Consider the following 26,239-nt stretch of genomic DNA (forward strand, 5'->3'; position numbering starts at 1 on the left):
GTGACATTTTAAAGGGGATTTGGAGTGGAGAATATTATCTACCTATACGTGAAAGTCCTATCAAAGGACGTGAAATGTCTCTTGAAATTAAAAAGCCTGGTGAACTTGACACTTTGTACTGGGCAGAAGCATCCGAACCGAGTAACAGTGGCGTAAAAGTGAAGGTATTGTTTACCTTATTACTTTTTTTATCATTACATAATTTCTTACCTATTTTGTGAAATTTATACCAATCTACTTTATTTCAAAATTAACATTTAGTCTTCAATTATAGTTTGGACTGATTTTTCAGGTTTATTATGCTGGAATAAATGATGTAGAGGTCAAGAAAAAAAATGGTTTTATGGCTTTAGATGAGAACAATGAAAATACCCTCCTCGATTTTAGTGGAACTACTGAGAAGTAAGTAATAAACGTCACTCATACTCGTTACTCATAGGAGGGATATATCCGCCAACTCGCAATGAAGTAGTGTCGTTGTTTATGTTTCCATCCGGCTGTCCGTGCTTTTCCTACATGGAGTAAGAGGTCATAATCAAAACAATAAATCAAAAAAACGATGAGGATTCATGACGAAAAATTGTCTAATCACAGCAAATAGCTGCAGCACTAGAGGTCGCAGGCTTATTACATGTTCGCGACAAATTTTTCCTGGCCTGGTGAATAATTTTATTAGGTTTTTTGAATCAATAAATAGGTTCATACCTTGTTTCATAATTTTAGGTCGCTAGATTATCATTTCATGTTTTTGTCCGTAAATTAGGTCTTTGGTCTCATTTACTATTTCTGATTTATATCAGTGTGCAAAAATTGTTACTAAATAAAAAAATAACCCCTGTGATGATCAACCTGCCTGCCCAGCGTGGTGACTATGGGCAACACACATGGGCTCACGCCATTTTTTGCGCGAACTTGTGGAGGCCTATGTCCAGCAGTGGACTGCAATAGGCTGCAGTGATGATAATGATGAAAAAAATTACTACATATTTGTATCTAATCGCATTTGTTTCTATAAAATAATAATAGCTTTGACTATGGCTATAATTCAAAATATCTACTGAATTTACATTGTATGAAAACTATATACACACTTTATTTTTGCGTACCTGCAGCGGAGATCGTGTTATGGGCATCGTTTGTGACAAATCAATCAAAACAACCGTAAGAGCAAGTCCTGATCTATTGTGGCCAGTGCCTGATCACTGGAGTCTTGAGGACGCTGCTACAGTACCCTTGGCGTATTGTTTGGCATTCTACTGCCTGGTAATTATTACTACATAATTATTATAATATTTATATGTTTCTATTGGTCATTTATATGCTTGGCGTGCTCTGGACATTTGATTCCCGTATGGCTGACCCATAATTCACATCTTACTGGGGACCGTTGAATGAAGCGTTTATTGATGTCTTGAGACTGAAGTTTGTGAGTACTTGACTCTTATAGAAGTCCTATGTGGGGCAGACGAAACGTATGGTATCTTGTCGTATTAACGAACACATCAAGGCGGTAAAAAACAACGACACCAAGAAGTCAGCCATCGCGGAACACCTTCTGGAAGCCGGACCGAACCATTGGATTGAGTTTCATAATGCTCAGATACTCGCGACAGAACTCCATTATATACCCCGACTGGTAAGAGAAGCCATTAAAATTACTACATATAGTTTAGGAAAGAGGGGTTTCAACTGTCGAGCGTGTGGAATCCGGTGATTTGGTTTTGCAAACCCTTGAAGAGTGATATAAACAACTCGCGAATCGACACAGTAAGTTACGTCAGCAAAACACGGGATCGGATGTCGAATGTTCGAAAAACAGGTGACAATGGTAGGGGTGAAAATAACAATAGTAGGGGTAACCAGTGTTTACGCAGCAAACGTGTTAGAAAGGAGTTAGTCCGGTATGGACACAGCTAAAGCCGTCAACATCTACCCGCAAACTTAAGTCTCGTGATCAAGACATTCGAAGTCAATGTCGAAATATCGAGCTCCACAAAGCGAAAATAATAAACATGGTAAATATCCCGTTTTCGAATGATTTTCGTAATAAAAGTAACCATGTTAATCTAAGGTCTTATTCATTATTTCAACACATTTCCCTTTAGATGCATTTTAAAATATACTAATAAAAATATATACAAAAACATTTCAAAAAATAAAAATAGTAAGCCTTCGTTGGCAGGTCAAAGCCAAGGCCACCGGTAGTTAAGGCTCCAGAGTTAGGCCATCTGGAACATCACTGCCTTTTGTGTCCGACCCTTGATCCTACCAACAAGCGAGAGTTTCATAAAGTGTTGGTCGAAATTCTTCACTAATAAACCATTGATATAATACAAGATACAAGAAAAAGAATAATATTATTGTTGAGTTCATATCCACATAGTGTTAATCTCGTGAATACGGTCTAAATATTTACTCAATAATATTTATATACATTTTCTTTTACCACCTTTGCGTGATTATCTTCATGTGGAATTGTAATTTCAACAATAACCTCCAACGAGGCCTCCGTCCGCAGGCGACGAACGGGGGTGCGTAAAAGACGCTACTTAATGCACCTCCAGTAACGCTCCTGTGCCCGTATTGGGTCGGGATGGGAACCCGGTCCTGCTAGACACAGCGTCGGCGGGATTGTTCGGACGTGAGCCGGACAGTCCCCATGAAGGAGAAATCTGGCCTTTTCGCCGAGGCCAGCCTGTCGCTGGAGGGATCCTGTTGTTTGCAGATCCGGGACCCCGGGACCCTCCAATTAAAGCGGCTCAAGGCTCCCGAAGGGGTATGGTCGGTATTGCACCCCCAAGTGTTGAAGCCGACATACGGTCTAGGACTGCCTACCCGGGCGTCCTCATCACCCGTAAATGGGTTCCCCTGCGATACCAAAAAAAAGCAAAACATTAATCTGTCAAAAAATATATTATATCTCAGCATTAGGTACATTTCAAACTAAGGTAATGTACCTTGTGTTATCCAGCAATCTTAACTTAGTCATAATATTTAATTAGCACCAAAATCTTAGGTCTCGGTAGACATTACCTTTCTATTATATCCTCCTCTTTATAAAATAAAGTAATGTATATAGGCTGCTAGGCTTCCTCAAGGAGCTAGGCTGGCACGAATAGTGCCCTCAGCCAATCACGCAAAAAAGGCGGACTAAGACGTCGAGTTGCTAAAAAAAGCCCGTGCAAAACCACAACAACAACAACAAGTAATGTATATGCCGAGAGAAAGAAAACTGGAGGAAAAGTTACATACATACAAGACATAAATCATCATCCCCTTCGAACTTTGAGATTGTTGGTTTGGAAGAAGCTAGAAACGCTTTCTTAATTGCAAGCCCAGGTCAAAATTTTCCAGTTTATCCAAATTCACAGAGGAGCTGGGACGACATAAACTGCAAATTGACTTATAACAATCTTTTGAGCTGTAGTACAGGTTCGGCGCGTGCTAGGCTTTTGGCCGTAGGTACGCATGAGGCCGGCTACTGGCTTCACGCGTACCCTTCGTCAAATACAGGAACATTTCTTGAGCCTGACACGCCCTGAATCGCAACCTGTCTACGGCTTGGGGTTCCGGTCTGCGCTCCTCATAAATGTTCCTGTGGCAGTGATGTCGACAAGCTAGGACATCACGGTCTGTCATGCCAAAAAGTGCAGGCCACTTCACTTAACGATATCATACGCCGGTCCCTTGCCACCGTCAACGTGCCAAGTCTACTTGAGCCGACTGGTATTGCAAGAGACGATGGCAAGAGACCGGATGGTATGAGTTTGATTCCATGGAAGATGGGCCGGGTGCTGGTATGAGATGCAACCTGTTCAGACACGTTGGCCCCTTTCCATCTACATGGAACCAACAACAGAGCTGGTGCGGCTTGTGAACCGGCTGAAAAAAACTAAAGCATACAAATACAGGGGTCTAGACTTCGAATATGATTTTGTCCCATTCGGTGTTGAGACCCTTGATCCGTGTGGTCCTAGCGCTATAAGACTTTTTAAGGAAATAGCAAAAAGGTTATTCGACGTCACAGGAGACTGAAGAGCTGGCAGCTACCTCTGTCTACGAATTAGTCTAGCTATGCAAAGGGGGAACGCTGCGAGTATCTTCGAAACCTTGCCTAAAGGGACTCCTTTTAATAATATTTTATATGTATTTAAGGTTTTTAGTTTTAGGTCAATTGTTATAATCTTGATAGTAAATGTCTTTACAGACATAAAAAAAACTCAACATTATGACCATGAAATGATCATGACAAATAGGAGACAAAGAGTGTGCTGAGATAACCGCATGCCACCTAATAACCACCAAATAAGTGTACATATATGATAACTAGCAAATAAGTGTAAATATAGACGTAGATAAGAAAAATAATAATGTTTAGAATTTAGAACGGAATTATGAGTATACTTCTCCATAAAGAGTATTTAGTAAGGAGAAAAAAAAACCGTCAGCGTGGGACCACTTCCTAGTTTTACTAGGCAGTCACAGGAATGTTGATTGTAGTAATAAAGAAAAATCGCCTGTGGTATTATTATAATGCATGCATGATTAACAAAAGGCGAGGGCATTTTGAGCCCGTGGATCAAAATTTTTAAATAAAAAAAATAAATTATGTGGTGTCATGGGACACCAGGTAGGAACGAAGTTCCTTCGGATAGTATAGAAGCAACACAATTTGAAAAAAAAAGTGTTGAATTTTATATATATTTTCTAGTTCTCGATTTTTTATTTTTTTATTTTGTTGATTGGTTTTAAATTAAGTACATAAAAGTATTTAGGAAATTTAGTATTTTAGAAAATAAAAAATACCGTAAAATAAAATAAATCAAAAAATTAATAATAATAATAATAATAATTCAAACTATTAGACTGGGGAAAAACCTATAACCTGTTTACACTAGCCTACGCGCCAGGGCTGCCAGATGTACGATTTTAATCGTACTTATACGATTTTTTTGCATTTTTACTCATGTACGATCGCTAGACTAAGATCGTACGCAAAATGCACGATTTTTATATTCCTATTAGCTGGAAGCATTTCATAATTAAAGAAACGTCATCCACCGGCAAGCATAAATTTCGTTGAATTACCCAACTACGTAACGCGTGCCTAGAGCTTTTACTTGAATGAAGACTCTTTGAAAAATCATATAAAGGCTGTATTTGTTTGCTTTCTAATGAAACTTATAATTTCTCTTGCGGTAGTAATTGCGACTTGAAAAAAAAAGACATTTTGAAATAAAAAACAATTTAAAAATTATAAAACACTGGCTCAATTTGCTTTAATTTTGTTATCTTTTCCCCATTATAATGCAATCTGTAATGTGAACGAGCATTCAGCGAAGTTAATTTAATCAGAACAAAACTTAGAAATTTTATTCAATGATACACTTAATTAGCCAAGCAATTAATAAGAAGAAACGAAAATTATGCGAAGTTTAAGCCAACAAATTATTTTGTTAAAAAATATGACCACAGAAAATTTTGTATGAGTTTTCTGGCAGCCCTGGCACAGCCAGTTGTCCTTCACAATCTCAGGGTCAGTGCAACACACGTGCCACGTTGTTTGTTTTTTTCAGTTGCAAGATTTAATATTTCAATGTAATAACGTGGTACTTTATTATTAATAATTGTTGTTATTGTTGTTCGTTTTTTTATCGCATTTGTTAAATTGCCCGAGTAAAAGTTTCGCGAATATTTTGATCTTGAAATAAATATAGTCACATGACTACTGGCAACGAAATACTACGTATTAAAGATTGTAAATTTAATATGCCATGTGTGTTTCACGAGAGATTATCTACTTGAAAAAACTATATTAGATTCAGAATTTACATTTTCAGAATTTAAAATGTAAGCCTTAAAAGAAACAATAAATTATTAAAAAAATTATAAAAAGAAAATTATTAGGATCATACTCAATATTAAAACTATTTAATAAATGTTTTATTTAATTTGTCTTAACCTATCACTGACCTACCCAAATAGGTAACAATTTTGCACGTTTTTAATTATAAGCAATATTATGAAGTGACGAATTGATTGTTTGTACCGTTCGCGTTCAAAGGGTCGTTAACCTGCGGGTGACAGTTTATTAATATTATACATCACGTAGAAGTTTAAAAAAAAATGATAAATCATATTTTGTGACTAAAGGGGCATAGACTTGCGAACTTAAAGTACGCGGTTTTTAAGAACGCGTACTTACTCGGCTCGACGTCGGTGACGCACGTGAAGCTTACTCATTCTGTATTGCGATGTTGTCGAGAGAAGAAGTTTCTTCGTACTTTAAGTTCGCACGTCTATCAGCCCCATTACCAATTCTATTTAAAGAAATAATCGATAACATTTAAGAATCATTTTCAAACTTTAAACTAGTGGATGGATTTTATTGATTTTTTGTATGTGGGCTTGGAATGTCATTACATATACTATGTCAAATTTATCGTTGTATTGTTATCCCCATCCTGTATAAAGTAGTATTGTTATGTATATTTACTCAAAACTTTTTAGTGGGTGGATTGATTATTTTTTTTTTTTATTATTAAAAAGTGGTGCTTGTCAAGTGGTCTCATTTAAATTTAATCGAAACCTGACAAGTAATTTTTAAGCTATCTCTAATAACACGTATTTACTTGACTAATTTTTCGTTTATTTACGTTGTGTTATTGGTCGATGTAATTAAAGTGTTTTTTTTTTTCGTTTGCAAGCAAACTAATAAAGACTTTTATTTTTTCATTAAAGCGAATGAAGAGCAAATTTTTTAATGACATGAATATACTAGTTCATGGTGGTACCGGCGCCCTCGGTCAAGCAGTTATATCCATCGCACTGGCACATGGTTATCAAGTTTTCACAACGGTCAGCGACATCAAGAAAAAACAATTCTTGCTAAGATTGTTCCCGGATTTGAAAGGTATTTTAAACATGCTTTTTTTTAAAAGATAAGTCGCCATGACGGTAAGGTGATAATAATAATAATAATAATAATAATAATAATAATACACTTTATTGTACACCAAAAACAGAAATAATACATATCAAAGAAAAAGAAAAAAAAAATTGACAATATATTCATTAGGTACAAAGGGCGGCCTTATCGCTAAAAAGCGATCTCTTCCAGGCAACCTTAGGGCAAAGGAAATGGTCTAGCGTCAGCATAGGTGTACAACTGATACTGTAAATTATAGACGTTAGTAATTCCGGTAGCATCGCCAGCATTAACTCGGCATTTAACTGAGGTAGGGCACAGCAGGAATTTCCTGCTCAAAATATGGAGCAGCCCGACTGGGGTAATACCTCGACCTTACAGAAGATCACAGCAAAATAATACTGTTTTTAAGCAGTATTGTGTTCCTGTTGGTGAGTAAGGTGACAAGAGCTCTTGGGGGATTGGGGATTTGGTCGGCAACGCGCTTGCAATGCTTCTGGTGTTGCAGATGTCTATAAGCTACGGTAATCGCTTACCATCAGGTGAGGCGTACGCTTGTTTGCCGACCTAATGACATAAAAAAAAGCACGTTGCTGATCATATCTTCGACCTTCCTAGGGAGCTCTGACCAGCTCATTAACCACAAGAACACAACAATATTTGAAAGTGATATAATTTGTGATATTCTGTACGATTGAGGTCGCGCTGCTCCAAATTTTGAGGAAGGAATTTCCTATTGTGCCTTAACTCAATAGAATATAAAATTGTCTTTTGGCAAAACATGCTTTTTACAACACTATGATTGATAACGTACTTTTCAATTTCAGAGGAATACATTGGAAACTCACGTGACATAACTTTTGCCGATACTGTCCTAAATGCCACTAAAGGTCTTGGTGTTAATATAGTAATAAGCTGTGCTCGAGGAGAAATAAAAAACGTTAGTATGAAATTATAAAATCACATCGTCACGGTGATCACATTTAAAAAAAAAATCATGCGTAATCATGAAATTTCAAATCACATCAGAATTTTTTTTTTTTTTTTTTGTTTTAGATTTGATAATCATTATTAATTGAATCGTCGTTCTACAAATTAAACCCTATATTTATTTTCTCTTAGTTATTTAATTAATTACACAGGCACAAAAAAAAAACAAACTCTATACCTTTGACCAGACCTGTCTAGAGCTATGTATTTTGTTGCGCTGCATCTGGATTTGAAGTCAGTTTGAACCTTACACCTTCTAATTTTGAACAAATTAAAAAAAACCGCCAAAAATGACTGTCTTAAAATGAAAAACAAACAAAAAAAATATTTCGACCTAGGTTAAGTATATTTCTATCATCGTAACCATAGATGGCTCTGGTCAAAGGTACAGAACACTTATTTTGTGGGCTAGTGTTATTTATAGATAAAAGTGAAACTACGATGAAACGTAGATGCTGCAGAGAAAAATCAGAAAGTAACTCCGCAGTTACTGTTTAGCTGTCTTTACACGTGTATTATAAAGATTAATATAATTTTAAATGATTTTATTTCATTGACAGGCTACCCTCAGATGTTGCAGCGTAACCTCTACTTTAATTGATACGTCTGTTTTATTAAATCGCGAGGAATACAACTTTGGAATGAACTACTTACTTAAATCAATATCCTACGTATCTATTGATATGTATTCAGTTCTGGAGCTTCATAAAAAGGGTGAATTGAAAGTAAGTATAAGATTAAAATTTGAAGCTCGATTTGTTAATACCTAAAAAAATTCAATCTTACAACTTGTATTTAAGTACTACTGGTTAAGGGCAAAATAGGCAACATACGTTGTATAAGATTCGTTAAGATTGATACAGTCAAAATACGATGCAAAATACTATACCAGCTATCGAAAACCAGACCAGTATCGCTGATCACTATCGCAGACCAGTTTCACCGGTTGAGGATAACCTTATTTGACGGATACACTATCCAACATATTTATTGTGCCGTTACGAGTAGCAAGCTTCAATTTATGTTAAGATTTTAGAGTTTTATTGTTTAAGAGGAAATAATGAAATATTTGAGTTAAGTCCGACTCGTTGTGGATCGCAGGAGTTGCAGGCCATGTTGAGCGAAGGCATAGCTCGCGGGTACGTGCGGCCGCTGTCGCGCGTGACGTACAGCGCGCCGCTCGCGCCGCGCGCCTACCGCCTGCAGGCCGCCAGCCGGCACCGCGGCCGCGTGCTGCTCGACCTGCGGGGAGAGCCCGCCGCCGTGCACCCGCAGTGAGTGCTGCGTTTGTTTTGTGCTTTGTAAGGTGAAACTCTTTGTATTTAGCCGGCACCGCGGCCGCGTGCTGCTCGACCTGCGGGGAGAGCCCGCCGCCGTGCACCCGCAGTGAGTGCTGCGTTTGTTTTGTGCTTTGTAAGGTGAAACTCTTTGTATTTAGCCGGCACCGCGGCCGCGTGCTGCTCGACCTGCGGGGAGAGCCCGCCGCCGTGCACCCGCAGTGAGTGCTGCGTTTGTTTTGTGCTTTGTAAGGTGAAACTCTTTGTATTTAGCCGGCACCGCGGCCGCGTGCTGCTCGACCTGCGGGGAGAGCCCGCCGCCGTGCACCCGCAGTGAGTGCTGCGTTTGTTTTGTGCTTTGTAAGGTGAAACTCTTTGTATTTAGCCGGCACCGCGGCCGCGTACTGCTCGACCTGCGGGGAGAGCCCGCCGCCGTGCACCCGCAGTGAGTGCTGCGTTTGTTTTGTGCTTTGTAAGATGAAACTCATATTTATATAACTAGAGCGGCAAATAATCGTACGGCCTACCTGACAGTAAGCGCGTTGCCGACCTAGAAGCTCCACCTTAGTTGGTCACCTTATTCACCACAAGAACACCCACTGCTTGAAAGCATTTATTCATTTAGCTATGGTATTCTGTAAGGTACCTGTCAGTTGGGCTGCTCCAGATTTTGACCGGAATATTTTCTGCTTTGCCCTACCTCACTTAAATTAAAACTGTTGTAAGTTTGCAATGGCGTTGTGCTGGATGAACATACATCTACTCATAGGTATGTATCAGTTCTGCACCATATATTTATTTATTGTTTGTAACCTTTTTTCCTATCACTTTATCCAAGAAATCCAAGGCAAAAATTGCTGGTAAGAAACTTGGCATCCTCAATAAAGTCAGGCAGTACTTCACACCGGAACAGCTTCTTACTCTCTACCAAGCACAAGTTCGATCGTGTATGGAGTACTGCAGCCACTTATGGGATGGCTCTGCCAAGTACCAGCTCGCTGCTTTGGATTCTGTGGATCGACGCGCCAGAAGACTCACCGGTGACAAATCGCTGGTTCGCTCTAGACTTCAAAGTTTCGAACATCGGCGCAAGGTTGCCTGTTTGTCGGTATTTTACAAGTTATATTTCGGAGAGTGTGCTCTAGAACTATACAATTTGGTTCCACCATCACCTTTCTACCACCGAACCGCAAGGCATCGCATGAATCTGCACCGCTATGTGGTTGAAATCCCACGATCTCGCACTAAACGATTTGCTTCCTCGTTCCTAATACGCACCGCTAAAATTTGGAATGCCCTTCCGGCTTCCGTTTTTCCAACGAACTATAACTTGGGTATCTTTAAATCAAGAGTGAATGGGCATCTTCTAGACAAGCGCGCACCTTAGGCTGCATCTTCACTTGACTTCAGGTGAGATCGCAGTCAAGCGCTAGTCTATATATTAAAAAAAAATTACTTGCTGATTCAATTGTATATTTCAATGAGTCATTTTGACAATGTTATCTGGTTGTTACTTTAATCGCTGTGCATGTTAAAATTATAAATATGTTTCAGAGTAAACTGCTCTCCTGATCTTCACCAATTATTATTCTTGGAAAACGATGCACTAGGAACGCATTTGGCAAACAGATTAATAAAACGTGGAGCGAAGAAGCTGATTATAGTTAGTTCCACTCCATCGAACTATCTGTCATTCAACCTGAAGTCTGTACTATTTTCGAATAATACTTATTAATTTCCCTTTAACTTTATGCAAATATATGATATTAATAATATTTTTATAGCAATTGGAAATCGCAGGGAATAAATGTTGAGTTGTTGGACAAGAATATCTTAAGGGGATCTCTTTCAAATATTGTTAAGAAAAATAAGTCCTTGAAAGGTATTGAAGGTATATATTATGTACTTTCGCCGGACGTGGAAGCCACTAGTGCTGCGAGAAATTTCGAACAATTGCTGTTGACTTCGCAGATATCTCAATCAACATTGAAGTAAGTATATGAGCTGTTACAAGTTGTTTTGTTAATTATTAGTTTCACTCCCAACGCAGTTTTAAACATATGGACCTGAAATGTTTATGGAATTTTAAAAATATTAACTGGTCAGCAATATCACTGTTAAATCCAAAAACCTTGAAACATATAAAAAATTACGTAACATCTGTCCGTCTGCTGTCGCTTTATTCGTTCCACGATTAAGGATTTCAGTCAAGTAGAAGCTTAGAGATTCCATCGGTCTCTGGGTGTGGGCAAAGCCGCATAAACTTGCCAAAGTTTTTTTTTTTTAATTCTTTAATTTTTTTTAGGGACTTTTGTCTACACAGACATGCAACCCCCATCATACCCTAATTTTCACTATGTCTAAGAAATGGAGAAAGAATCATTGATGATGTAAGATCATATTAACTAACAAATTTGCTGCATCAGACAAAGGTTCTGTTAACACAGAAAAAAAAGTACCCATATCAAATTTATTTACACTAAATCGTTTCATCAATGATTTTCTCTCCGTTTCGTATTTATAACATTCACTTAATATGTGGTGTACATCGTGTAGCAGGCCGCATGTGTCACAATAAGGGGATTCAGCTTTTTTCATTAAATTGCCAAAGTTCTGTAGATCTTAATGCTCTAGGCTCTCATTTTACCACTCCACCCCTAACTTTACTGAATATTGCGGAGAATATTCGCGGTGCAATGGATAGCTCCTAGCTCACTGCAATGGTCCTTCTAGACTATAGCAGTGCTTTCAATTCTGTTGACCTTGACATACTAATTGGAATTCTCTGAGCAGTCAATATTTCTTCTACTATTTTAGACTGGTTTCATTCTTACCTCTTCGGACGTTAGCAGTGCGTGAAAGCCAATAGCTAGTGTACCTCAAGGAAGCGTACTGTGTCCTTTACTTTTCTCAATCTTCATTTATGATAATATTTAAAGTTATATCAAAACTTTGAGCTGACTGAATCGCAAGACGCTATTGGTGCATAAACTCGAACCTAGTTGAAATTTAGTCCTTAGTTATGGGCTGACAATTTTGTCAATCCTCTCAAATCTCAGTGTTAAATTTTTGGCAGCAGTAGACAGAAATGCAAAATTAATTGCAACTTATTACCACAGGCTCAGCTGTCTGGTATTACAACCCCTTATTATAATAAAGTAAAAGCTTTTGGTGTAAAAGAGAGTCAGTGAAAATTCTAATAATGAATTGTAACATGACTTGGGTGGCTCAACTTGTTGATGAAAGGTGTCGATGTCAATAAGGTCAGCAAACGTACGCATCACACTTTCCAGTCTCCCAACCGTATCTAATTTTTTCTCCCTTTCTCAATAATGCTTATGCAATCGCTCCTCACTCAAATTAATCCGTAACCAATTATTCATTAAAAATTAAAAAAAAATTAAGTACATCTATACAAATAAATAAATTGGAGTGTCTGTTATAATATTAAAATAACCGAGTTTTACTAATTGCATATAGATGTATACACGGTTCATACTACCACCAACCAACATTTAACCAAACCACCATTGCACCAAAATAACATTTTTTACAATTTTTGTCTGTCTGTCTGTTTGTTCTGGCTAATCTCTGAAACGGCTGGACGATTTTGACGGAACTTTCACTAGCAGATAGCTGATGTAGATAATACATTTAGATATTAAATTTATTCATTTTATAACTCTGCGAACTAAACAATAACTTGTTTGTTAAATTCCACGCAAACGAAGTCGCGGGCACAGCTAGTTTAAAAATATTATTAATTATTTAGACTTCCATTGTCACTAACGCTATGACTGATATGTGAAATAGGATTTGTTTGTGTTTTGTCATGTTTGTTGTTGATAATTTCATTTTTTTTTGTATAGTTTATAACATTCACACACCGGTCGTCTGTTCCTAAGGTAAGTAACTTTATATTTGTGCTATAGGTGACAGCCGACTGCTATAACTATTTTTTTTGATAAATACACATGAAAATAATACATATATTTTATTTTATTTCATTTTATTTCATTTCATCTTTTTTTTTATTTTTTTTTTTATTTGGGAAACAAACAATTATCATAACGCTCTTAAATAAAAACAATACAAGAAAAAACACAAATCAATCAATTTTCCACAGAAAATTATAACAAATACTTGACAATCCATTATGAAAACAAAAACTAAACATAAAGTAAACACAGTAATTAAACAGTTAAAACAATTTTTCCTTAAATAATAATTCATGTAAACTATTCTTATATTTATTAAAATTTACTATAATTTATAAAGAAATAATTGGTCCCTTAAGCTTCTGCGCACATTTAATGGGGTGATACTCGCCAGGACTTTATTGCTCGAATGGTCGGAATTGGCAATTCTAAATCGCAAATGTTTTAAAAATATTAATTGGATTTTTTCGATTTTATTTTCGATCATATTTTTCGTAAGTGGGGATTCCAAACTGTAGATCCATATTCCAAAATTGTCAAAACGCTGCATTTCTTTATATTTAATTTTAAGAGGTTATACTTACAGTAACTCTCAAAGCTATCAAGATCATCCTGAAGTATAACGCAGACGTCAGGAGAGTCAATAGTTTTAAAAATCTTCATAGAGCAATATACTGCAATTACGAATGTATTTTGTTACGTCATTGATAAAGATATTAAATAATAATGGTCCGAGATGGGAGCCCTGGGGTACTCGGTGAGCGCCTATGTATTATTAAGGACAATGTTAATTATATATCATTATATCATTTTAGGTATCTCGCAATAATAAATACTGGAAATGACTGTTGGGTAAATACGATTGCAAAAAACATTCAGGAAAACGTAACTTTAATCAAGTTACCTAATTTGAAAATGGTAATAATTATTAATTAAAAAAATTTTAAAACCTTAAGAAGATGTTTTATTAATCTTTTTTTTATACCTACAGGATTCAGTGAATAAATCTGAAGAAGCTATTTCAGTACTTAGCGCAGTTAATGCCATTGAACAAGCGTTGTGTTCCAAGCAGCGCTTTGTAATCATACATTCGTTGAAACAGGTTCCTCAACTATCTTTAGTAGATGAGGTAGCATTAATCACAGGTAAAAGATATTTACATTTATTTATGCTTGAAATGACATTACTCATGCAAATGAGAATTTAAAACTTAATATTCAAGACGTTAAATGACCGTTAGGAATTTGTCGAAATATTTTTTTTACAAAATTTGCATGGTCTTTATTATTTATAAACTAAAGCAGACTTATACGAGTATGCATAGCGACAGATTACAAAGCTGTTTATAATCTATTAAAAAGATCAGACGTACAAGAACCTCATCCCTCTCTGACTTCTTAAACAGCAATCTCTTTTATTCAATCTCAGATAGAAAATGAGAAAGGGCACAGCAGGAAATTTCCTGCTCAATATATTATGGAGCAGCCCGATTGAGGTAGAAGCTTGACCTTATGAAAATCACAACTAAATTAACTATTTTTAAGTAGTGTTGTGTTCCTGTTTGTGAGTAAGGTAACCATAGCTCCTGGGGAAATTGGGGATGGTAGGGAGTAGTCGGAAATGCGCTTGTAATACTTCTGGTGTTGCAGGATAAGCTACAGTAATCGTTTACCATGAGGTGAACCGTTCGCTTGCCGACCTAGTTATCTAAAAAAATACGACCGCGTATGTATCTTTTATGTAAACCCTGTCCTGACAATGACCACAAAAACAAGTGTGCTTTAGACCAAACGACTGAAGTTAAACTTCTGCATAACAGGACTGCACTGTGTCTTAGATATATGAAACGTAACTGATTATAACTGGCTATGAGAGAAAGAGAGAAAGAAAATGTGTGCTCGCACCTTATCTCTTGCTCCATTCGCCTCGCCCGATCGTATTTTTCGTAACGCTCTCGTTACGCATTCATCAGCTTACTTCCCAAGTCAAGCGTGCGCAAAGAAGTTTTACTTCAAAAAGAATTACCCAATTTTGTGCTGTCATTCGGAATGCGCGTACTTTGGCAATTTACATGTACTATCAAACATTTATATTGAGTAAATGATTTTAAACTGTGTATTTTAGGAATACAAATCACCAAGGATACACCACGGAAGGCTACGTTGAGAGATTTAGGCGTCGATGGCACTAAACTTGAACTCTTACGAGTTCACTTGCGAGATGTCTGGCTGACATTGCTCAGTGAAGAGGAAATTGACTTGATGACCATTTCAAAGTACGTTAAGTTATCATTAAATCCTCTTTTTTAACAAATAGTCAAGTAAATATAGGTACCAATCCCAAATACGTTTCGTAATATACTCTTTAAAAAGGCTTATTTTGAAAAATAAAAAATGTGTTCATAATTTTATTGAGAAAAGATTTATTTGGCTCATATTTTTTCTTTTTCTCCGCGTCATATGCACGCCATATTTGATTACAACTCAAAAAAGCAAGGTTCCCATTAAGTATGTTGACTACGTAAAGAGTACCTAAGACCGCCCCTCAACTTCCTTTGCAAGTCGTATGACTTATGGGTATTCTCGAGTAATTTATATTGTTAATAGTTGTAATTAGTTGGAGCCAATAGATACCTATTAAAATGGGCATCTAAGTGTTTTAGAATACATACATATATTGTATTTTTATATAGTCTTAGATTTGTTTTTTTCCTTTCTAGCTTTATCGACTTAGGGGAAAGCTTCTCAGAAAAGGTCTTTAAAGAGACCAAAGGCTTGGAGACATTTATTTCCTACATCGATTGTGATGAGCTTCTAGCTACAACTGAAATGGTCTTTTTACCGTCACTCACAAACATTTCTAATGAGGTAAACCGAAAAGTAAAAATAAACAATTAATTAATTATTTTAATTTTGTCAAAATACTGCGGTCACCAACCCGCCTGCCCAGCGTGGTGACTATGGGCAAAACACATGAGTTCACGTTATTTTTGGCGTGAGCTTGTGGAGGCCTATGTCCAGCAGTGGACTGTATAGGCTGTTATGATGATGATGATGTCAAAATAGTATAAACGTTATACGATATACGAGTATAATTAGTCCTTTTATAAAGTATAATTAAATTTATACAACTGATTCCAATTGTAAATAACAAATTATACCGGACGTTGAAAAATCCTAGCCCGATTTCGTTATTGTATTTGTGCTTTCGTGAGCTAGACTAGGAATTTTTTTCACGCGGGACGTGAGCTATAACATCTACTGGACGCCCTATTTAAAGGAACGCAGTAAATAGTCGAACTCCCTATCATCATCATCATCATCATTCCAGCCTACTGCAGTCCACTGCTGGACATAGGCCTCCACAAATTCGCGCCAAAAATGCGTGAACTCATGTGTGTTGCCCATAGTCACCACGCTGGCCAGGGAACGCCCTATATATTAATAAAATTAAATGAATACATTTAAATTGTATGTTTTGCTCGGCTGTCATTGAAACACAAAAGAAAATTGTATTTTGTAGCAACTTTGTATCGATTCGTGTTTTATTAACATGCGAGTAATGAATAATTAAACATGACGACAGTGCGACGACGAATTCGACGTAAACCAAACGTACCTGTGCGTGGTCCCGGGCGCGGACGGGCACCACGCGCGCTTCCGCACGCTGTGCGAGCGCTCCAAGCTGCCCGCGCTCGTCATGCAGCCCGGCCTGGACGACCCGCACGAGACCGTGCGGGACATAGCTGACCGATTCGCAAAGGTTGCTTTCAAATATTACAAACCTGAAATTTCTTTTATTAAGTTAGGGCACAGCTAGAAATGTCTTGACCAAAATTTGAACCAAACCGACCGGGGAAGTACATCAACTCGCAGAAAATCATAGATGATGTAGGCGGTAAGGTAGCCAAAACTCATTGGGAGGGTCAAGGGTACGATCAGCAGCGCATCGATCAATATTTGCGATAGTTCTGGTGTTATGGTAGTCCTAGGAACTATTGGTTCACTTTTCTTTATATTATTTAAAGCTACGATTGATAGGTACTGAGCATCAATAAAAAATGTTGCGAGAATGATAAAATTTGTTTCTTTTTAAAATAAAGATAAAAAATGTGTCTATTTAAGCAAGCATAAAAACTAAATCGGATATCAAATTAAAATTGTAGTCGTTTTTAACAAATTAATCATTTATTGTTTTCTAATGTTTACGCGAATTTTACTCATTTAATGAAACAACTTTTTTCGGACCTCCCGTGACCATGGTTGCTGTAAACTATCCGAAACGTCGGGAATCAAAAGTTAATAATAAACCGCGATAAAATCCGAAAAAAGTTGTTTCATTAAATTAATCATTTTTAATGTGACGACGCGTTGACACAACTGTCACAGCACTGGTTTGAGTTGTTGCGCTGTCGGTCGCGGGTTCAAAAACCTTGTTTAACAAACATTGATTCGTTAATGTTTGTTTATTTCAGACGCTCCTTAAGAAAACAAAAGTACCGGATGGATTTTATTTATTGGGTTACGAGAGCGGTGTAATGGTAGCTTTAGAAATGGCTGCAATCTTAGAAGACAAAGGTAAGGAAAATTTGTGAAAAAAAAATCTTTTTTTTGTATTGATCCGCAACTCCCTTTACTTCACTCTGGCAAATTTTCAGGATTAACTGGCACTGTTTTTTGTCTCGGGGGCACACCAAAAGAGATACAGGAACATTTTGCAGAAATACTTAAAGATTACAAAACTGACGACGAGCTCCAGAACGCTGTTATACGTCACATGTACACTTTATTGACAAACAATGAAAATACAGAAAAGTTGGACAGTGTACTGTCTAATCAACTGTCTTGGAACGAAAAAGTTAGCGCTTGTGTTAATTTGGCATCAGGTCAAGTGGTTCATTCAAACCAATACACCGAGGAGCTCATCAAAGCAGCCTACGGAAGAATTTTGCAAGTACGTCGTTATAATTACGAACCTCGGCAACTTCGTTCTCAAGTGATATTTATACGTCCTCGATCGAGCAAGATTTGTAAGACCTCAAACCTACAACAATACTCTTTGAAGCCTGTTATACAATACGAAGTACAAGCTCCATTCGCCTTCGCTGCCGAAGATCTAAGTTGCAGTAACATTGTCAATCGCCACCTAGATCCCGCGATCTTGGCAGCGTTTGAAAAGAAGAACCTTTGTGAAACATACGTCCTTGACACTAACTGTATCATGTCGAACGCTTTCAACCAACAGTAATTGTTTTATGTTGCTTCTGGAATAAATGCTTTCTTTTAATTTTATCAATAAATTATATCGTTTAAAATTGAAGTTTTTGAATTATGCGTCTAAATAATGCTAATGTAGTCAACTAACAGAGTTACTAAAAAATCGCAACCCGTCCATTTTATAACATTGACAGTTAGTACTACAAACTTTATTGTGTTAAGATGAAAAAAATATAACAAAAACATATATGAGCAAATAGAATTAATTCATTTTTCTTTTGTTCTTACGTACTTAAACCCCTATCAATAGGTTAAAATATATTTTACGTAGTAATTAAAAAGGCAAACGATCAAAAGACATAAGAATTGAGTAAGAAGAACTTAAGAACATAGACACAAACTTTTTTGTCTGATTAGGGGACGTCCATAAATTACGTGAGGTGTTTTTTTAAATTTTCTGTCCTTCCCTCCCCCCGGTGAGATGTCGTGAGATTTTATTCAAGCTCCTCCCCCATCCCCCAATCTCACGTGAGATTTTACAAAATGTGGGTTTCTTACGTAAACGCAATGGATTGTTATTGTAACAAGAAAAAAAAATTGCTTCGTGCTTTTATTTACGACTAGTTAAGACTACTAGTCAGACACAATCAACAAATCAGACAGTCAGTAGATGTATAACGTCGAAGTATGAATGAAATTATTTTCTTTCGAACGAATTAGCGAATGATATTAATCGTATTACGATTACGCTTAAGATTAAATCTTAAACATGTACAATCTGGATTAAATGGACCAAAGTAGTTTAATTTTTTTTTCAATCAGGAAAAAAATTACGTGACATTTGCCGAGACCCCCCCCTCTCTCCAACGTAAGATTAGATGAGATTTGAATCGACCCCCTTCCCCCCTTAAACATCTCACGTATTTAATGAATGCCCCCTTACTCAATTTCTGCGCTATAGTGTCGTCAACCTATTCTAAAAGATTGGGCACTTAGCATTCAAAATTGTTTACGGAGGCAAACGAGCACACGAATCCATCTGATTTTAAATAGCTGGACATAAAAAGAGTTGAGGGTGCGTTGCCGGCCTTTGGGGAAAAGATGTCTATACGCTCGGCCCTTGAAAAAACCCAAACTATAGCGCTCAAGCGCGCGTCGGGAAAACCTCAGAAGCTCGCACATTGGTTGCAAACTATGCGTCCAAGTGGTGTGAATGAAACTTTATCCTTCGGCATATGTTGCAATGGTTGGTGGCCCATATCAACACGGTTCTTCAGAACACTCACCGTTGTACAGACGGATTCACAGTTATATATAAATAAATAAATATCCTATACATACACGGTCGTCTGTTCCTATGGTAAGGAACTTAATGGCAGTTAGCAAACATAATGTAGCCTGATCAGTTTTTTAGCCAACCCGTTCGCAATTAATTTTTAATACACTATAAATATATAATTTTCATCCGTGCGTGTCATCAGATGGGTGGAGATCGTCTCTAGTTTGGATATTCTACTATAACATAACATGGCAGATCATTTATGTATTTTAGAAAAAGAAAAACACCTAGGATTGATTCCTGTGGAACGACCATTTTTAGCACAGATCCAAAAAACTTCGTACAATTTATTGACCCATGTCGAATCCTATTAGTAACTCAAAATTACTTAATAAAATCCCGTGATAAACGTAATTAAAAGCTTTGAAGTCACGGAATATACAAACAGCACTTTGTAAGTTTTTTTTTTTACCATGGACTTGACTACATTCCTGACTTTATTCCCACAGCTTCAGCTGTTGTAACTGTTGCACATATTGTAGCCGGCCCTACCATTATACCAAACATTAATAAAGCAAATGCAGGCACACCGTAAATTGTAGATTTAATTGTGAGAGATTCATCAACGTATGACCGGAACTTGCTGTAAGGTGACGTCAGCCGACTTAACCTCTATCAATCAAACCTCAATCAATTTTATTTACTTTCACTCACTCACTTCAACCTATCGCAGTCCACTGCTGGACATAGGCCTCTACAAGTTCGCGCCAAAAATGTCGTGACCTCATGTATGTTGCCCATAGTCACCACGCTAAGCAGGCGGGTTGGTGACCGCAAGGCTAGCTTTGTCGCAACGAAGACGCACCGTCACCGCACGTCTTCGGCCTGTGTATTTCAAAGCCTTGGATCGTTATCCCGCCATCGGTAGGCTTTTTAAGTTCCATGGTGGTAGTGGAACTGTGTTATTTTAGTCACCTCTTACAACACCCACGGGAAGAGAGGGGGTTGCGATATTCTTTACTGCCGTAACCACACAGCACATTATTTAATTCAGAAGAAAAATATGCTGATTTAATAAGTATATCTACTTAATAGTAAAGTAATAATATTTTAGAACCTAATTTTAGCTTCGATTTTTTTAACGTCACCTATCTAAAAATTGTGTGATTGTGTGAGTGAGGATATGAGAAAGAAAGGAGTAAGCACTGAAGTGACGAATAATAGAGAGGAATGGAAGAGGAAAACATGTTGTGCCGACCCTACATAAGTGGGATAAGGGCAGGAAGATGATGATCTAAAAACACAAATCTAACTATACCTCAATTATGTAAATGCGTTCAACCGTTCAGTAGATATGAGGTAATAAAGAATACAACATACATACATACATACAAAACACAAATATACTTTATTGTACAACCAGAAACAATACATGTAACATAAAAGAAAAAGAAACAAGCAAGAAAAAAATAATAATAATAATAACAAAAAAAAGAAACGTACAAAAGTTACGGTAAGGTACGCGCGAAAAACATAACCCTTCCTTTGCAGTCGGGTAAAAAGACGACTTAGGATACATCCAAACAACTTGAAAATCAAAATATGCAAAATAACGTACTTTTTGCGCGTAAAACAATCACTATGTTTTTTTTGTAATATATTTATATTAATACCTTCGCGACCGCCAAATCAATGGTAGTGAAAAGTATGTATGATGTTCCCCCATAAAACGATACATAAGGGCACGTGGAAGTCCACGTGTCCTTATGTATCGTACTCCAGATGGTCGCACCATCAATTAAATTGATCATGTGTTAATTGACAACCGACACAAAAGCACCATCGAAGATGTAAGAGTTTTCAGAGGAGCAGACTGCGACAGTAACCACTACATGATTGGTATAAAGGTTAAAGCAAGAATTAGGCTGGGACACAAAACCAAAAAACTAGAAGTAGTACGTACTGACACTGTAAAAATAGATTTGAAACCTTGGAAATTGAGGAAGTAACCATAAATGAAACCTGGGACACCCTAAAAGGGGAAATAAAAGATATTAGCATGAGGGTTTTGGGAAAGAAAAGGAAGAGAAAACGGAAGAAATGGTGGACTGAAGAGTGTGAAAGAATAGTTGATCAACGGAGGAAATACAGACTATTGGCAAGCCAGGACGACAAATGGACAAATCAATATAACCAAGTAAGAACCCAGTCAAGAGCCATAATTAGAAGAGCAAAACGAGCACATCTGGACAACATGGTGAGGGATCTGAAAACACTAATTAGAGCGGGGGAAGTTAGGAAGTTTTACCAAGAACTAAATACTGTTAGAAAAGGGTTCTAACCAACGTCACTTATGCTGGACTCCAGCAGCTGGAGGATGACAAAGGAAATCTGGTTACTGACCCCAATATAATCAAGGGTCTTTGGAGAGAATACTTTAAGCAGCTGTTAAACTGCACTCAACTGGAACCTCAACAGCAATCGTTAGCGGCATCGTCAAATGAGTAACAAAATTCGGAGACGGAACCATTGGCATTTGATGAAGTGAGAAAAGCTATTATTATGCGCTTATCTCCGACTTAAGAATAATAAATTCCCGGGCATTGACGAAATTCTAGGAGAGCTATGGAAAACGGAACAACTTCTTTCCGAATGGAATATCAGAGTTATCTGTCCTATTCTAAAAAAGGGAAGCAAGAAAAAGTGCACGAATTATCGAGGACTCGCGTAACTACCTACTGCGTACAAATTTTTCTCCTACGTATTGTTGAAGCGACTGGAACCGTATGCGGAAAAAATTCTCGGTGATTATCAATGTGGATTCCGACGTTACTGCAGCACTGTAGACCAGTTATTCCTACTAAAACAGTGAATGGAAAAGAGGTGGGAGTACGCGCAAAGTATCCATTCGGTGTTCGTGGACTTCGTGAAGGCTTATGATAGCATAGGTAGAAGTACCTTGTATAACATCCTTGGTGATTTCGGAATCCCGAACAAGTTGGTTCGAATGATTCGAGTGGCCACTAGTATAAGCAGAATGAGGGTCCGAGTGGATAACGACTTGACGGAAGATTTGACGACGTAACTGGGCTTAAACAAGGAGATGTTCTGTCGCCTATGTTGTTCAATTTGGCCCTTGAGCACATTGTACGAAAAATCATGGCAGTTTCTAGCGGTGTAGAGCTAAATCACTAGTCCCTAATTCCGCGTTTGCAAAATTTTGTTTTCACAAGGCTGATTATTAAAATATAATAAGGTGTCTTGATGGAATTGACTGGAGGGAGATTTTGAGTCATTGCCCTTGTGTTGATGCGATGGTAACATTATTCTACGACCGGGTTCGTGAATTAATACGTACATATGTTCCCATCAGGAAACCTCGCAGTCAAAAGTATCCTATTTGGTTTTCATCGAGTCTTATTAAGTGCATTAAGGAAAAATATAAATACAGGATAAGGGTTGGCAAATACGACAATCCTCGTGATAAACTTGCTTTTGAACTGTTAAAGAAAAGATGCGATAGATTGCTAAAGCTCTCTTATTATAAATATATAGAACGACTCGAGCTTTCTTTAAAGTCTAATCCAAAGTTAATTTGGTCGTTCATAAAGCAAAAGAAAGGCGGAAGCTCTTATCCTTCGAGACTAAGAGGTAGTAATGGATTTACTGCCGATGGGACGCACATCTGTAATATTCTTGCTGACCATTTTTCGTCAGTATATGTCGCAAAAGGTGAAAATGATGCTGTTGGTCATGGCAATAGTAATAATAATGACTATAATCTTGCGATTCCAAGTAGTAATTTGTACCTTGATAACATAAGCTTTACAGTAGATCAAGTTTACAATGTTTTAAAAATACTTGACATAAATAAAGGCCCAGGTGCAGATGGCGTTCCGTCGGTGTTTGTCCGGAACTGCGCTGGTTCATTGGCTTTATCACTTACATTAATTTTTAATAAATCTCTTACTACTGGTACATATCCAACATTGTGCAAAGAGGCTCTTGTGCTACCCTTATTTAAGCAGGTGATAGAGAAGAAGCCAAAAACTATCGACCCATTTCCATTGTTTCGGTTTTTGCAAAAGTATTTGAGTTGCTTATTTATCCCGTTGTTTCATGGCACTTTAAGCAATTCGTGGCTCCAGAACAGCATGGGTTTGTGAAAGTTCGATCGACGGTCACTAACCTCGTTTCCTTTGTTGAAGACATTACTGAAATTCTTGATAATGGTAATTCCGTTGACACAATTTATACAGACTTCAGTAAGGCCTTTGACAAAGTTAATCACGGTATCTTAATCAAAAAGCTTGAGGTGATAGGTGTGGCGGGTCCATTGCTGGATTGGCTAAAGTCATATCTTACTATGCGATCTTCTACGGTCGTCGTTGATGGTTATGCATCTGACCCGTTTTATGCTGTTTCAGGAGTACCTCAGGGCTCACAGGCTCTTGAGCCCTTGCTGTTTAACATATTCATCAACGATGTCAGTAGTTGCATTAAATATTCAAAATATTATCTGTTTGCTGATGATCTTAAAATATTTCGACAAGTTACCTCAGATTTTGATGCTGAATTACTCCAAGCGGATTTGAATAGCTTGATTTTATGGTGTCGTGATAACGGGATGGTTTTGAACATTGATAAATATCGCGTTATAAGATATTCTAGGAAAAAAACATCAATCTCGAGAACGTATTTTATTGGTAGTAGTGCACTGTCGGAAGTCTCTTACATGCGTGATCTAGGAGTTACACTTGATAATAAACTCCGTTTCAATATTCATGTTGATAACATTGTCAGCAGTAGTTTTAAGGCACTTGGTTTCCTCTTGCGTAATTGTAAGCAATTCAGGGATTCTCACACTAAAATAATTATTTATTCGGCCTTGGTACGAAGTATTTTGGAATACTGCAGCGTTGTTTGGAATCCCCACTTTAATGTTTATTCGCAGAGAATAGAAATAATCCAAAAAAGATTTATTTGGCACCTCTCGTACGAAAATAGGGTACTTAAAAATCTTAGACATTATGAGGATAAGCTTGAGTACTTTCAACTCCAGTCACTTTCAAGTCGGAGACGACTTCTCGATCTTACATTCTTGCACAAATTAATGAATGGCGCCATTGACTGTCCCAACTTACTGGCTCAATTAAATATTCGTGCCCAAACTAGAACTATAAGACCGTCAGCTTTTACACCTTTCGTGGAAAAACGTACACGCTCACGTCAGGGCCGATATTCTCCGATTAATAGGTTAATGTTGAGTTACAACTCCGTTTATAAATCAATTCAGCGGAATGGTTTTCGGGCATCAACTCCTAATGATCAACAAAAAAACACAAAAGCGGATATCGATATTTTTTCAGACAATCTTTTTAAATTTAAGTACAATTTGTTAAATTTTTATAATTTTAATGATTCTTGATTATGATGTTTGTATTGTGGTTCCTTTATGCTATATGATTAAGTATGATGATGATTTTTATTGTTATTATCTATTATGTGTGTGAATGAATGTTGATTTGTAAAGTAATATTGTGATTATTAATTAATGTCCTTGGAATTCCTTATAAATTTTTCAATATTTTGTGATAAATTTTAATGTTAATTTAATTGTGTTATATTTTTTATGATTTTTATAGTCGATTTTTTTTTCTGTTATTTAATTTAATATGAATTTGTTATATATAACTTTATTTGTATATTGTGCGTCTGTTTTCTTTTTGCGAATTGTGTGTAACACCTATAATTAAGGCAACACTTATACTTAATATTGTAAAAATTTATTCTTTTTTGTTCTTGTTAGTGTATGTCTTGTTGGTGTTAATGTTAAATAAATAAATAAATAAATAAATAAATGGACAACATAGGGTAATAGGATACGCCGATGATCTGGCACTGCTTGCACAAAGTGAAGAGGAGGCCAAAAATGTGGTAAGATTCTTGGACCTGGAAGCAGCTAGGATCGGCCTTCAAAAACATTCGTGTACCACACAAGAATCTTGTAGTGGGAGGTACAGTCTACAAAGGCGTAGATAAATTTAAGTACTTAGGTTGCACTGTAACTGACACTAATACGAGAGAGCTCGAGATTGATACTCGTATTCAAAATGCCCTACGATGTTCTGCCTCCCTACATAAGGTGTTAGTATCTAAGTTACTTGGCAGAAAAACTAAGATTAGGATACAGATATAAAACTGTGATCAGACTAATCCTTACGAGTATATACGGATGCGAGACTTGGGTACTAACCCTTAAAGAAGAGAAGAAACTTCTTGTGGCAGAGCGGAAAATACTCCGAAAGATTTTAGGGCCGACCCAAGAAACTGACGGAAGATGGCAGGTGAGAAAGAACCAAGAGATTGAAGACCTAGTGGCTGAACCCAATATCATCGGAGAAACCAAAGCAGCGTGACTTCGCTGCCTCGGCCACGTAGTAAAGAATCGCGCGATCGCGCAGCGAAGAGAGCGTACTTGGCGAAACCTGACGGTTGTAGGCCCGTTAGGCGCCCCAAGTACCGCTGGGAGGACGAGGTACAGAGAGACCTGCGCGAGCTGGTGACAGCGGACTGGCGCGAGATAGCTCTGGACTGGGACCGCTGGAGAC

At 37.3% G+C, this 26,239-nt stretch overlaps 1 protein-coding gene across 1 annotated transcript in view; it reads left to right on the forward strand.

Annotated features, from left to right (window-relative positions):
- LOC123663605 (fatty acid synthase-like) overlaps window positions 1–18,447 on the forward strand; it is a 51,500-nt gene extending 33,053 nt beyond the window's left edge. Inside the window, exons 24-41 of the mRNA XM_045598277.1 lie at window positions 293–402; window positions 1,113–1,263; window positions 6,742–6,913; window positions 7,756–7,868; window positions 8,479–8,643; window positions 9,020–9,192; window positions 9,245–9,304; window positions 9,357–9,416; window positions 9,469–9,528; window positions 9,581–9,640; window positions 10,980–11,186; window positions 13,949–14,051; window positions 14,125–14,278; window positions 15,258–15,408; window positions 15,853–16,000; window positions 16,719–16,895; window positions 17,608–17,710; window positions 17,791–18,447. Of these exons, the coding sequence (XP_045454233.1) occupies window positions 293–402; window positions 1,113–1,263; window positions 6,742–6,913; window positions 7,756–7,868; window positions 8,479–8,643; window positions 9,020–9,192; window positions 9,245–9,304; window positions 9,357–9,416; window positions 9,469–9,528; window positions 9,581–9,640; window positions 10,980–11,186; window positions 13,949–14,051; window positions 14,125–14,278; window positions 15,258–15,408; window positions 15,853–16,000; window positions 16,719–16,895; window positions 17,608–17,710; window positions 17,791–18,380 (2,757 nt within the window). The 3' untranslated portion in view covers window positions 18,381–18,447. The remainder of the gene's footprint in view (window positions 1–292; window positions 403–1,112; window positions 1,264–6,741; window positions 6,914–7,755; window positions 7,869–8,478; window positions 8,644–9,019; window positions 9,193–9,244; window positions 9,305–9,356; window positions 9,417–9,468; window positions 9,529–9,580; window positions 9,641–10,979; window positions 11,187–13,948; window positions 14,052–14,124; window positions 14,279–15,257; window positions 15,409–15,852; window positions 16,001–16,718; window positions 16,896–17,607; window positions 17,711–17,790) is intronic.
- Window positions 18,448–26,239: the final 7,792 nt, after the last annotated feature.

Source organism: Melitaea cinxia, chromosome 20 (genome assembly GCF_905220565.1).
Source record: "Melitaea cinxia chromosome 20, ilMelCinx1.1, whole genome shotgun sequence".
NCBI classification, from domain to species: domain Eukaryota; kingdom Metazoa; phylum Arthropoda; class Insecta; order Lepidoptera; family Nymphalidae; genus Melitaea; species Melitaea cinxia.